This window comes from Cynocephalus volans, chromosome X (genome assembly GCF_027409185.1).
Source record: "Cynocephalus volans isolate mCynVol1 chromosome X, mCynVol1.pri, whole genome shotgun sequence".
NCBI lineage: Eukaryota > Metazoa > Chordata > Mammalia > Dermoptera > Cynocephalidae > Cynocephalus > Cynocephalus volans.
Genome location: NC_084478.1, coordinates 118,877,353 through 118,892,303, shown reverse-complemented (window position 1 = coordinate 118,892,303; position 14,951 = coordinate 118,877,353). Strand labels below are relative to the sequence as shown.

Sequence of the window (14,951 nt, the reverse complement as noted above, 5' to 3'; positions counted from 1 at the left end):
GTTGGGAGATTTTTTATTACTGAGTCAATCTCCTTACTAGCTATAGGTCTATTCAGATAAGCTTTTTCTGTGAGTCAGTCTTGGTAGTTTGTGTGTTTCTAGGAATCTGTCCATTTCATCTAGGTTATTCAGTTTGTTGGCATATATTTGTTCACAGTACTTTTTATGTCTTTTATTTTTGCAAAATTGCTAGTAATGCACCCTCTTTTATTTCTGATTTTAGTTATTTGAGTCCTCTATTTTTTTCTTAGTCAACCTAGCTAAAGTTTTTCAACTTAGCTGATCTTTTTGAAGAACCAACTCTTGATTTTATTGATGCCCTCTATTGTTTTTCTATTCTGTGTTTTATTTATCTGCACTGTAATCTTTATTATTTCTTTCCTTCTGCTAGATTTTGGTTTAGTTTGTTCTTTTTTCTCTGGTTTCTTAAACTATAAAGTTAGGTTTTTGATCTGAGATTTTTCTTATCTAATGTAAGCATTCACAGCTACTAATTTCCCTTTTTAGCATTGCTTTTAGTGCTTCCTATGAGTTATGGTATGTTGTAGTTTCATTTCATTTATTTCAATATATTTTAAAATTTTCCTTGTGATTTCTTCTTTGTACCATTGGTTGTTTAAGAATGTATTGTTTAATTTATACATATTTGTAGATTTTCCGGTTTACCTTCTGCTGTTGATTTCTAGGTTCATTCCATTGTTATTGGAAAAGGCACATTGTATGATTTTAATCTTTTAAAATTTATTAAGACTTATTTTGTGGCCTAACATATGGTCTATTCTAGGGAATGTTCCATGTGCACTTGAAAAAATGCATATTCTGCTGTTGTTGGATGGAATGGTCTATATATGTTCCATTAGGTCCAATTCACTTTATGCATTTAAAAAATTGGCTTACTTGCTTTCTTATTGAATTGTAAGAGGTCTTTATGTATTCTAGATGCAAACTGCTTATCTGAAATAAGATTTGCAAATATTTTCTTTTATTTTGTAGGTTGTCTTTTCACTTTTGTGATGGCATCATTTGCAGCAAAAATAATAATAATAATAATGTAGTCCAATTTATTTTTTCTTTGGTTATTTGTGCTTTTGGTGTCATAGCTAAGAAACCATTACATAACACAAAGTCTGAAAGATTTAGTCATCTTTTCTCCTAAGATTTTCATAGTTTTAGCTCTTATATTTAGGAAAATGATCCATTTGGAGTTAACTTTTATATATGGTATATGAGGTAGGGGTCCAAATTAATTCTTTAACAGATTGATAGATATCTTCTTGTCTCAGCACCATTTGTTGAAAAGCCTTTTATTTCGCCCTTTTAATTGTCTTGGTACTTTTGTTGAAAATCAGTTGACCAGAAGTGCATGGGCTTACTTCTAAATTCTAATCTATTCCATTGATCCCTACATCTATCTTATGCCAGTACCACAATTTTGATTACTGTAGCCCTGTAGTAAGTTTTGAAATCCACAAAAGTGAGCCCTCCAAATCTGTTCATTTCAAGATTTTTTGGACTATTCTGGGTCTCTTCCATTTCCATATGAATTTTAGGATACCCTCGTCAATTTTAGCAAAAATTATGATAAGGATTGCATTAAATCTGTAGTATAACTAGATTTTAAGATGGAGTAATGGAGGTTAGAATCATTAGGCCATATTAAAAGAATGGTACAGATTCATACAGTCATGCACTGCATAACCACATTATGGTCAACAACAAACCATATATACAACAGTGGTCCCATAAGATTATAATGGCTCTACCATGTAATCCTAGGTGTGTAGGAGGCTATGCTATCTAGGTTTGTGTAAGTATACTCGATGACATTTGTACAATTATGAAGTCAAGTTCCATAGTCATTAAATTTAAGAGTTGTAGAAATCTTTGATACCATCTATTCTAGCCTTCTCATTCTAGATATAAAGAAATACTATGGATTGAGTGGTTTATGATTTACAATGTGTTTTTTAATTTCACTGAAGGCTTACAATAACTGTGCAAAAGGTAGGATATTTTTTCTTCTACCCATTTTACTGACAAGGTAATGAAGATACAGAAGAATTAAGTGACTTACCAAGGTCATGTGTACAGGACTCAAACTCCTGCCTACTGATTCCCTGTCCAGGGTTCTCAGTATACTGTATTAGTCATGCTTTTTGACTAACAAGGATGCTGTCTCATAAACTGTGTCATTTATAAAACAAACTACTGATCTGATCTTTCACCGTTCTCCCTATTTCTTAACAACTCAATAATTACAGAAATTTCTCTTATGCTTATCATCCCCTAATCATATTCTTATGTTTCCTGAAACTTTTTTTCACCTCTTCCTTTATGATATAGACACTATTCATTTTACATGGTAGTGTGGGACTATAAAAATGAATATTGAAGCCAAAATGATGTAAAGTGATCTTAATAATCAATGGGGAAAATTATAATCATTCTATGATCTTTAAATATTTTTTACCAAAACATTAAAATCTCTCTTAGGTTGGCTGCTTAGCTCAGTTGGTTAGAGCACAGCCTTATAACTTATAAAGTCATAGGTTCGGATTCCCGTACCAGCCAGCTCCAAAAATCTCTCTTAATGTCAGTTATATATACATGCATAGGAAATATTTATTTAGTACACTTTAGTTTTAAATATTATAAACATTGAGAATTAAACTATTTTATTTCCTTGCAAAATACTTACCAAGAGTAGTTTGAACAGTGTCTCCCTTCTTCTCATCATATAAATTACAATATGGAGCACACATCTTTTCTATACCTTGACACAGAAATGGTCACATGGTTTACTAAACTTGGATCAGCTTCCAAAGTTTTAACCTTTACACCTTCAATCTTGTAAAATATCTCCAAGAGTTTCCTTAATGAGAAGTTTTTTGATGGTGACACTTCCTCTGTGACGTCTTCATCTTTTTCATCAGTGCTACTTTCTTCATTTATGTTGATAAGTTTGCCTTCAGTAAGTTTGGCTGCAAATCTAAAGTCCTCAAATGGTGGCAGTGTCTACATTCCTATTGTTGGCTATTTATTCTATAATCCCATTTACATTAGATTCAAATTTCACTTCCAATGTTATCACTTTCCATGTCTTTTGCTGCACTTTCTTTTTTGTGGGCCAATTTTCTCTTTTGATTACCCATTTTTGTAAAACGTCAGATTGGTTTATCACTGGGAGACAAAGAGGCAACACAACTACATGCTTTGCTGTCAGTGCATGAACTGAACAGAGGCACAGTGATTAATCATTGACAAAATTTGAAAGAAGTGAAATGACTCCTCACTGATCATAATGCACATCTGTTATTTACATTGTGATTTATGGACTTAAGAGTTAATATACCATAGTAACTGAAATTTTAACCATCTTGTAGTGGTTTGGTATTATTTAAGTAAGTCATGGTAACTGAAATTTGTGCATACCAGAACTGTACAAAGCAAGGATTGCCTGTGCCTCATAAAACTGAGCTATAAAACCTTATTTTTCAATTTGTCACCATTCTAAAATATAATAATACCATTCGAAAGAAACAACAGGCTACTTTACATTATTTCCTTGTTTTATCAGCTCTGTAAGTTTCCAAATTTAGTGTAGAATTTCTTATAGAAATATACTTGTAGGCCACATAGAAAAACTAGAAGTTAGCCATGTGCCTGAAGAGTTGGATATACCTTGGACTTTTGCCAATTGAAACATGTTTTTCTGCTACCATCCATTATAAATTCAAAGATTTAGTATGACCATTTTGGTTCCATTACACAAATATTAAAATTCACACATTCTAGAAAAAATATGTATAAACAACTTAAAAATATTTTTTAAATGGAATTTTAAATCAGTGAGTAAAGAATGGAATTTGTAAAAAGTGGTGTTGAGCCAACTGGGTATCTATTTGGAAAAATATTGAGTTCCTCACCTCACACAACAAAGAAATGCAGATGGATTAAACATGTAAATATAAAAAACTAAATCATAAAAATACTGGAAGAAATATATAAATCTATTTTTATAATCTTAGGATGTGGAAATCTTCATAAGTAGAAAACTTTTTTAAAAACCCAAAAACTTGTAAGTCAGGCCTCAAGCCTTGAGTATGTCTTTCTCCCTCCTCCCTCTAAATTGATGTACTTCCTATTTCAGTGACAAAACATAAACAATCAGAAAACTATGCTCCTGATCTTTCCCATTAAATAGAATTGAAAGATAATATGAATCTTTCCATGAACTTTTTGAAGACCACTCATATATGCATTAAAAACCTTTTCTGGAAGAGTACATAAAAAACTGTTAAAAGTGGTTACTATGGCAAAGAAGAACTGGTGATTTGGGGTTTGTGAACATGTAGAAAGAAAATTTCACATTTTACATATTTTCATACTGGTTGTATTTTATTTTATTTTTATATACTTTTTAACTTATGTTTTAATAGCATATTCATTGTTACAAGTCATTCTTATTCTTTATGCCCCTTATCCAATCTCCCCCCTCCCTCTTCCCCCTTCTCTTTCCCCTCTCCCCTCTAATAACCATAGATTTGTCCTCTCCTTCAGATAGAGTAACTGTTCCTCTGTTGGTTTGTTGCCTAGATGATCTGTCCAGTACGGAGACAGGTGTGATCAACTCCTCCCCTATTATAGTAAATCAGATGCTTCTTCTAGTATGTGCTCTGTGGAGATAATTTTTTTTTTTTTTTTTTTTGGTCTCCACTGGTGTCTCTCCTTGTGTCAATGCAGTTGAGAGTCTGGTGTGCCATCTGCACAGTGGCTGTGACTGTTGCTATAGAGACTAGCCATTTTTGTGACAGCCATGGCAACTGCAGTGGCTATGGTGGGCTATGTGTATGGAAATGATGTTTTTGGTGTGCTCCTTACCTGGTTATGGCTGGGTTGGCTTTCCCCAGGTACACGCCTCAGAACCCCAGTGGGGCCCCAGCGCGTTGGTAGCAGCTTGCCTAGTTGTGGCAGAGTTCAGCTTCCCCTGTCTCCATGCCTGATTCTAAGATGTTGTTGCAGAGCAGTTGGGGGTGAGAGAGAGAGCGAAAGGGGGAAGAAATGGGGTGGGAACAGGAGGAAGGGGGGGGAGCATATCAAGGCCCATGGCACCCCCCTCATTCAAGCAGGGGAGATCAGGAGGCTTCCAGAATGGGCCAAGTCATTGCTGGGCTGGTTACAGATGTCAGGGGGGCATGGCTGAAGGTCAGGAGCCTGGGGCACTTCCTGTAGTGGCTTGGTGGTTGTCACTGGGCTGGTTGCAGATGTCAGGGGTGCCTGGCTGAGGCCCTCAGTCCCCCACCAGCCCAGCTTAGGAGCCCGGGTGCTACCAGCAGTGGCTCAGTGGTCATCACTGGGCTGGTTGCGGATATCAGGGGCGCATGGCTGAGGTATTTGGACCCCCACCGCCCTGGCTCAGGAGCTCAGAACGCTTTCTGTGGCAGCTCGGTGGTCATTTCTGGGCTGGTTAAGGATGTCAGGTGTGTGTGGCTGAGGCCCTCGGTCCTCCCCCCTCCCTGGTTGGGAACCCAGGAGCTTCCAGTCCTTCCAGGTTTTATAGGTGTTCTTTGGTGGTATTAGACATTTACTAGTTAATATCAGAACTGTGATCCGTGGGTCTTTTGTTTTTTCTTTAAGTTCTGTGTTGGATTATACACTGTTCACACCACTTAAACTCTGCACTGGAACTAACTTGTTGTTCTTTGCTTACTTGTAAAATAGGAGAACTTCCTGAGGGACCAGCACTTGAGCACTGTAGTTGAGCTAAGCAAAATTGCTTCATTGCTGCTGATTCCCTGGGGAAGGCTTTTTGTGCAGCTCAGGTTTTAATTGTTGACCTTGTATGTCTCATGAGATCTGGCACACTTAGGTTGTGTGGAAACTCTGGTCTGGGCCTGATTCTTTTCAGCAAACTGCACCCCCTGCGGTTCTATATTCCTGAACAGTCTCCACTGAGTGGTCCTATGCTGATTGAAGGGCAGGTCAGCTGTCCATGCTGTGCCCCAGTGTTCCCCCAGTGTGGTTGTGTCCACCACTGCCCACACTCCAAACACTTTCCATGGGATAGGCCATGCACCGGTCCTTTGTGATGACTCACCAGCTTCTGAGTGGCTCCTTTTTTCTGTTGTCTATGGCTCCTCACTCCTTTGTGGGTCCAGGGGAACCTTGTTAGTGGTCTTGTTGGCCTGGGGGCCATCTAGGCCCTCTTCTCCCCTGCAGCCTCCAAGCAACTTCATACGAAGGTACACAGCTGCAGCTTTTGCCAGCTCTTGTTCTATGTGCTCACCAGCTCCAGCCTTGAAGTAGCCGGGGCTCAAAATGGTGGGAGCGATCCTTTCTTTTTCTCATCATGGCTTCTCCTTCCTTCATGAACTCCATGGGTCTCTCCTCCTCTTCCCCTGAGCTCTAGCAGCCACAGTTTGGCTGTCATTGCTTTTTAATAATTGTAAATTGGTTGATTTGTGGGAGAGAGTGATGCTGGAGACCTTCTATTTCACCATCTTGACTGAAAGCCCATACTGGTTGTATTTTAAAATCAAGCTCATATGTCGCTATTATAAAAACTTTAAAAGGCAAAAATTTAAATGCACTAATCCTTTGACCTAGAGATTTCACTTTTAGATACCTATCCAGTATAAATAATTATATATATGTCCATAGATGCAATGGAAAATGACATGGAAAATGTCCAAGAAATATTAAAAAAGAAAAAAAAGATATAAGTGATAAAGCAAGGTACAGAATAGTGTGTATACTATGACTCTACTTATATACAATGTGTAGAAAAAATAAAATTCTATATGCATATATGCAAATGTGCAGAACAAGTTATTCAAATTTATACACCAACTATTGTCAGTTGGCCTCTCTCTATGAGGAAGGGAATGGGAAAAAGAGGATGGGGCATGGGGTATGAAGATTTTTACTTTTACTCTTTCTATGTCTATAATATTATTTTTTAATAAAAGTATGTATTACTGGTAAAGGTAACTATAACAGCAAAAATTAAAATTCACTTCAAAAACCTTTACATTGTTAAACTGGAATTAACAGGCAGAAACTTCTCTTATCTCTTATGAGTTGACCAACTGGACAATACTTTTTTTTTGTATAAGGAAATTATCTTTAAAATGTAATTCAGTAAATTCTTATTTCAGGGGGAATTTTCACTAATTCGGTGCAAGTTGAGTACCACAGTTCCTTTTCCAATAGACCTGAGCTCTGTGGTCTGACTGTATGATTAAGAGTGTTATTTACTACGTTTTTACTTCAAACTAATAAGTAGTTGTCAATAAATTCTTGTTGAGTCCAATGACTCTTTTTAAAAATTTTTGTTTATGACTGGCTGGCTTGGGGATCTGAACACGTGACCTTGATGTTACAAGGCTGCACTCTAGCCAACTGAGCTAACTGGTCAGCCCAATTTTAAAACAATCTCTAAATTTGATTACTTGAGAAATACTACCAAAGTTTTCATGCTGACTAGGAAAGTAGAGGGAAATGTAAAACGGTACTTATTTATTTATTCATTTATTGTAGTAAACATATATAACATAAGAATTTCAATTTTAAACATGTGTAAACATATAATTGTATGGAATTAATAACATTCACGATGCTGTGTAACCATTACCTCTATTTCCAAAATATTTTTGTCATCCTAAACATAAACTCGGTACCCAGTAAGCAAAAACTGTATTTAGAGAACTACCTCAGATAGGCAGTTAGGAATACTACTACACTTTTATTAACTGCTTATTTTGTTTATAAGTCTTTTCAAATTAGTTAATAATATTAGGACAAAGACCAGCAACTCCATTACTAAAAAAGGAAAATTATAACCAGGCAGAACTATGCCTTTGGTTTACTGAAATATACTCAGAGATTAGGATAGAAGAAAAACAAAGAAACCAGAAAGTTTTTTTTTTCTATTTTTATGGACTCCGCCACAAACCTTAAAACATATCTTCCTACAGTCAAAGAAAAAAGAGAAGGATCAAAACTCTTACCCAGAATATACCATGTCATTCTATAGTTCAATGAAGAATTAGGAACAAGCCCAGTGTTAAAGAAAAATCACATCTGCTCAAGCATATGCATAGAATATGATTACCTTTGGGCCAGGAAGGCCTGGAAGACCAATGACTGAAACACCAGGATCACCTTTGCCTCCTTTCTGTCCAGGTACTCCTGGGGAGCCCGGTTGTCCAGGAACTCCAGGAGGTCCAGGGGGTCCTTCTACACCCTGAGGGCCTGTTGAAAATACATAATATATAATATTTTACAAAATATTTTTTATTCATGGCATAACTAAGGTGCAAAGGATCAAGCAAAAAGGCTTTTAAAAAAAACACTGCAAACTCTGAGTTATATAATAATAAGCTTCACAACCAGGATTATATAAAAGCCTATTTTTTAAAAACGTTTAAATGAAAGGGGTATAACTGGAGAACGGAGGTGTTTGTAAATTCTAACGTTTATGGTTTCTAAATCTCAGCCCCTTAATTCCCACTTCAAATATTTGTGTAATGAGTGAGCTCTACCCACTGATAGCTCTACCCAACTTAGATATTGTCTCAGCCTGATTCTATCAACACTAGTTTCTTTTCTGATTAAAAAGATAGTGAGCCATTAATGGGACTAAATATATGGGAGATTTTCATCACTCACCTGGAAAACCCATATCACCTATGTTTCCTTTAAGTCCAGGAGGTCCAATAAGTCCTGGCTGACCAGGGAGACCAGGGTTACCCTTGGGACCTAGAAAAGTCAATTGGTAAATTTAAGACAAGTCAGCAATATTAAGGTTACCTGGTTTCTTGGAATGGGTAGTAATTAAAATGTCAGCATGGGATTAAATGGATTAAATCTTAATATATGATTAAGGTCCACAGATATAACTCAGCATAAAACCGGCAAAGGTACCTAAGTAATTTCCTTAGGAACATATTTCAATAAAACCATGGTAATAGAGATTTTCTAAATGAAAAATTTTTATCAGGACACCTTGCTTCTTGCACTAAAACAATTCCAATTACCTGAAGTTTTATTTGTTGGATTTACATAACTACCCTTACTGTATTTTCACAGATGAATCCAGTATAGTTAGTCTGTTTTTCAAAGATTCAAAAATGGCTTTCCCATGTAAAGACTGAGAAGCAGAAGAGGAAACGTGGTAACCTGTCATGATATAGCCTAAGGATATTAGGCCAGGGAGAGATAAGGGTTGATGGAGAGGTAGTGGGCAGTCACCCCAATAGATGTGGCTGCTCTGTTTGCACATTCTTCCTAGAATGTAGGTGTTTGAGTTCTGTGGTGTCATTTACACACTTTCCAAGCACCACAATATTGCCTTAAACATTTTTTAAAACTTCTTTCTTTCACACTGACTTCCAACTGAGGGAAGAGAATGCAGAATATGTGAGGGAGATATGGGGCAGAAATTTTTCTTTCCAACTACACCAAGGCAATGTGGTGTGAAATCTAGAGCAAATACTGAGCTTAAGGGATCTTACAAGGATGGGAACCAATGGCTCTTTATTTCCTTAGGGGCCAAACTAAAAGAAAATGGCTTAAGAAGCAGTAAGAAAGAGTTTTATTAGGAATAAGAAAAGAAAAAGGGTGATTAATGATGTAACAGACTACCAAAGGAGGTTGTGAAATTTTCATCCCCCAAAATTGTTTAAAGTAGAATTGGCAGCCATTTGTTTTACATAGTTTAATGGTTGACTTGTCTGAAGGCAAAAGACTGAAAAAGGTAAATTCTTCAGGCTCCTACTAGATAATTGTTTTATTGAAATATGTTGCAATATATGTAATAAAACACAGCACCCCCAGTGCCAGCCAGGTGCCAAAAATAAAAAACAAAACAACAACAAAAAAACAGCACCTTACTTGGATCGTAACTTCTGATTCCGTATATACCCTGCTGCTACAAAATGCAGAAGCCAAATGAGCAAAGCAAAATATGCTACAAATCTTGTCTGTTGAAACTTGGGTCAAATGGCAACATTTTTGCCAAAGGTGAGCTCCAAGCATATTACCATGACATATCCAAAGCAACTTCAAATATGATAAATACATAATTATTTTTCCAGAGTTCAGGGTAAGCCATCCAATTGCTACAGGTTGTCTATCATACTCACCTGATGGTCCTGGTAATCCAGGTTGCCCACTGAGTCCAGGTTGCCCTGGTTCTCCAGGCAAACCCTGGTAGCCTTTTGGCCCTGGAACTCCAGGAATACCTTCCAAGGATGAGTAGAAGTGAAAAGTTAGGCTGATATCACTAATCAATTAAATCAATCTGGCAAAGCAAGCTACCCAAGTTTTGAACTGTAAGTGAAATAGAGAAACGGATGATATTCTGATATAGTATGAATCATTAGCACCAAACTCATACTAAAATCTCCCACTTCTTTTTTACCTACACCAACAAATTCAGAGCCCTCAGTATTAAGTCACTTTCCTTTATGTGCTTCAGTTCTTTATGCTGTGAAATGAAGAAATTGGGACAGATCATCCCTAGGCTATCTTTCAGATTCTATGACTATTTTTATAACCCGATAATAACCCTATAATATATTTAAAATCTTATAGTAGAGGTCAAGTATAATTTACCGCCCCTATTATACAGAAAGCATAATTAAAAGAGAAAGAAGCCTTGCAAGGTGTGTTCCAAGAAAGACATTTCATTTCAGCAATAATAAAACATTAGAAGGCCCTGCCTGTTTCATGGCTACACACAAAGCTGCAACACATTAAATTTTTTTGAGGAATAATGCCACCAAATCCTGCTCATAGGGAAACTTTAACCTCTATGAATACATACACACCCACGTGTATACTTGGATTGAAAATATTAATGGCTAGAACACAAAAATAGCCACAAATTTTACTACAAGCTGCAAATAAACATAGCTAGTTATAAAGTTCCATATTGTCTGAAAGGCTATTCTATATAGATTGGGTTGTGTTTATATATTGATTTATGCTTATCCATGTTTTATCAGGTTTTGTTATGAACATGTTATACATCTATAAAAAGAAAAATGATTTTTTAAATTTACAAAACCCACATTATACTTCACACTTTATTTGCTTCTAATAAAATAATTATAATAACACAGTTGTTCCCTAGACCTGCTTTCAATGACTTCTCCCAAGGCTGAGCCTGGCTGTTCATAGTCAAATACTTGTTTATTCTGCCAAGGTAAAGTAACAGTGAATTGTACTTAAAAGCCAAGTGTGATATAGATATCAAAACACTGTAGTATAACAATGTACCATTCATCCCCAACTGGTTTCAAGGAAAAAAAAATGAAAAGGACCAGCAAATTTTCTAAACACTAAAATCTGTTTTCCAAGTGACTGTGGCCATATATCATTTTCTCTCTACCACACCCTGTACTACTTTCTGGAAGGCTTGAAGGTGACTGCCCAAGTCTATTTTAAAACCTTCACTCGTGATAGGTAAATTACAAAGAAAATAAACAAAAGTTGATGAGTGTAACAGTATGAATCAAGTGAAAATTAATATTCATCACCAAAATTTGATGCATCTAAGTGCCTTTTGTTGGTAAATTCTGTATTACAAGTTACTTTTCATGCAATTTATAAATTAAACTTCACATATGCCAGAAAAAGTATTCATTCATAAATGCTTTCACTCACCTGGTAAGCCAGGTTCCCCCTTTTCTCCTTTAGAGGCCAGCAGATCTGGATCTATTGGTCCAGGAGGGCCTGGAAGGCCAGGCTCTCCTTTATCACCTTTTTCTCCTGCAGGGCCAGGAAGTCCAGGCTGACCCTGCATGCCATCATCACCTAAAATCAACATGTGTGGGGAAGACACAATAGATCACTTTGATCCATCCAAGATTAATGCATATAAAGATTATTCATATGTTTCACAGTTGGTAGGCTGCTGGCCACCCAAAACATTTATGCAGCTAAGTTATCGTCTGTGAATCACTTGACCGAATACAATTTTACACTCAAATGACAATTTCTCTTTCTTCTCAAATTCCTTGACAATGATAGAGACTGACTATAAGAAAAAATTCAAAGTTTAATCCTTATATTTTGTTATTTTGAGCCAAGCATTTACCATGTTTCATGATATCTAAAATAAGCATGCCACCAAATTGAAAACAAGACCTATTTAAGTGCCATATCACATAGAAACAAAACACAACTAAGCATTGCTTATTTTAAAGAAGTGAAATAAAGATATGCTGTATTGACATAAATCAATGTTTAATTTTCTCTCTCACACACATTTGCCAACAAACTCTGCATATTACCTTTAAGACCAGGAACACCACTTCTGCCAGGAATTCCCAATGGTCCTGGTGGGCCTGGAGGTCCCATCATACCCATTTCACCCTTGGCACCTTTGAAAAATATCAATAAGTAACCTTTGCCTGTCTTTGACTTTGGATAGATGAAAAATAAGTTTTAAGATGTCAACTGGAAAACTACTGATGGTTAGAGGGAAGGCACTCTTAAGTTTTACCCCTTTTTACCTGCTGTAACCTTAGTGCCCACTATTACTAATACCCATGAATAAAGAGACTCACTGTGGTAGCTAATCTCCAGAAATGGCCCCCCAATGAACCATATTTCTCAGTATACACACCCTTGTGTAGCCTCCTCTCCTGTAATCTGAGCTAACTCTGTGCCTTACCCTTGACTAAGTGACATTGTTAGACTCCCAAGGCTAGATGATAAGAAGTCTTGCAGCTTCTATTCAGGGCTCCTGGAACACTTGCTTTTGGCTTTTGGGATTCTTACTCTTGGAAGCCAGCTACCATGGAAGGAGAGAAACTACCCTGATATTACCATAATGTGAAGACCCTAAGCCATGTGAAGAGGCACCATGGACAATGAGATGCCATGTGAGCCAAGGAACACCCAGGTGTCAGAGAAGTGCCATCTTGGAAGTGGATCCTTCAGCCCCTACCACTCCAGTTGGGGCCATATGGGTTAGAGATAAAAGACTCAGTCAAGCCATCCCTTAAATTCTGATCCATAGAATACTGACCAAAATAAAAAGGTTGATTTAAACTATTAAGTTTTGGTGGTGTTTATTACATAGGAATCTATAACTGGAAGTCTCACAGAGAAAAAGCGCAGTGCAAATAGCAAAGTGAGTTTCCTGTAATCAAAGAAATTTAACATTCTTCCTTAAGGAATAGTGTCAGTCCAGAAAAGTGTAACATGAGGATAATCTACCAAAGCATATTAGCTTTAATTTCCTGAATCCAAAATCAGAGAAAACTTTAAACAAATTACCTGGAAATCCAGAGGCACCTGCCTTTCCCGGAAGCCCTGGTGATCCTTGAGGTCCCATAGGACCAGGTGCTCCAGGGATCCCTGGATTGCCTCTCTCACCAGGGGGTCCTGGAACATCAAACCCAGGAGGTCCTGGATCCCCCTTCTCTCCTGGTACTCCATGTAAGCCTAGTTAATACAACACCAGTAATAACAAGTATTGAAGCAGTTTAAAAATACATAACTTGTTATTTTTCTAGTAAACAAGTGATAGAATCCTGTGCATAATAAACCTAACAGTGAATTAGAGATACTTTTGGCATTATGCATTTAAAATGACTGAAAACTCAAGCTTTAGGATTTTCAAGCATATTTTTATACAACAGTGATTCTCAAATTATTAGTGGTGAAAGACCGATCTTTTCTTTTTTTAAATTTTTTTCTTTTTTTTATTTTATCAATTTACAATGTAGTTGATTTTTGTGTCCCTTCACTGATTCATCCCTCTCCCCCCTCCCACCCATCAACATCATATCTGTTCACTTGTCTTAACAAGTTCAAGGAATTGTGATTGTTGTCTTCTTCCCCGTCCCCCCACCATTTGTTTGTGTATTTATTTATTCTTAGCTCCCACAAATAAGTGAGAACATGTGGTATTTCTCTTTCTGCGCCTGACTTATTTCACTTAACATAATTTTTTTCAAAGTCCATGCATGTTGCTGTGAATGGTCGTATTTCATTCTTTTTTATAACAGAGTACAATTCCGTTGTGTAGATATACCACATTTTCTGTATCCACTCATCTGATGATGGACATTTGGGTTGGTTTCAACTCTTGGCTATTGTAAATAGTAATGCAGTAAACATTGGAGTACAGCTATCCCTTCAACATGATGATTTCCATTCCTCTGGGTATATTTTCAGCAGTGGAACAGCTGGGTCATATGGTAGATCTATCTGTAATTGTTTGAGGAACCTCCAAACCACTTTCCATAAAGGCTGCACCATTTTGCAGTCCCACCAACAGTGTAGGAGGGTTCCTTTTTCTCTGCAACTTCACCAGCAAATTATACACCATGATCAAGTGGGAATCATCCCAGGGATACAAGGTTGGTTCAACATATGCAAATCAATAAATGTGATACACCACATCAATAAAATCAAAGACAAAGACCATATGATCATTTCTACAGATGCTAAAAAAGCATTTGACAAAATTCAACATTCGTGCATGATAAAGACTTTCTAGAAGTTAGGTATAAATAGAAAGTATCTCAACATAATTAAAGTCATATATGATAAGCTGACTGCCCACTGTCACCACTACTATTCACATAGTGTTGGAAGTACTAGCCAGAGCAATCAGAGAAGAGAAGGAAATAAAGGGCATCCAGATTGGAAAAGATGAAGTCAAACTGTCCCTGTTTGCAGATGATGTGATCCTATATATCGAACAGTCTCTACAAAAAAAACCCTTAGAGTTGATAAATGATTTCAGCAAAGTTGCAGGGTACAAAATCAACACACAAAAATCAGTAGCATTTCTATGTTCCAACAGTGAACATGCAGAAAAAGAAATCAAGAAAGGTATCCCATTTACAATAGCCACCAAAAAAATAAAATACTTAAGAATAAAGTTAACCAAGGATGTGACAAATCTCTACAATGAGAAATACAAACCA

The 14,951-nt window shown here is 36.7% G+C and overlaps 1 protein-coding gene across 2 annotated transcripts in view; it reads right to left on the bottom strand.

Moving 5' to 3' along the window:
- Nucleotides 1–14,951, bottom strand: part of COL4A5 (collagen type IV alpha 5 chain) — a 257,285-nt gene that overhangs the window by 52,653 nt on the left and 189,681 nt on the right. For both annotated transcript variants that reach the window (XM_063083082.1, XM_063083081.1), the window contains exons 31-36: nucleotides 13,291–13,458; nucleotides 12,300–12,389; nucleotides 11,671–11,820; nucleotides 10,146–10,244; nucleotides 8,671–8,760; nucleotides 8,114–8,253 (exon numbers count right to left, since the gene is read on the bottom strand). In XM_063083082.1, coding sequence (XP_062939152.1) covers nucleotides 8,114–8,253; nucleotides 8,671–8,760; nucleotides 10,146–10,244; nucleotides 11,671–11,820; nucleotides 12,300–12,389; nucleotides 13,291–13,458 — 737 coding nt within the window. The remainder of the gene's footprint in view (nucleotides 1–8,113; nucleotides 8,254–8,670; nucleotides 8,761–10,145; nucleotides 10,245–11,670; nucleotides 11,821–12,299; nucleotides 12,390–13,290; nucleotides 13,459–14,951) is intronic.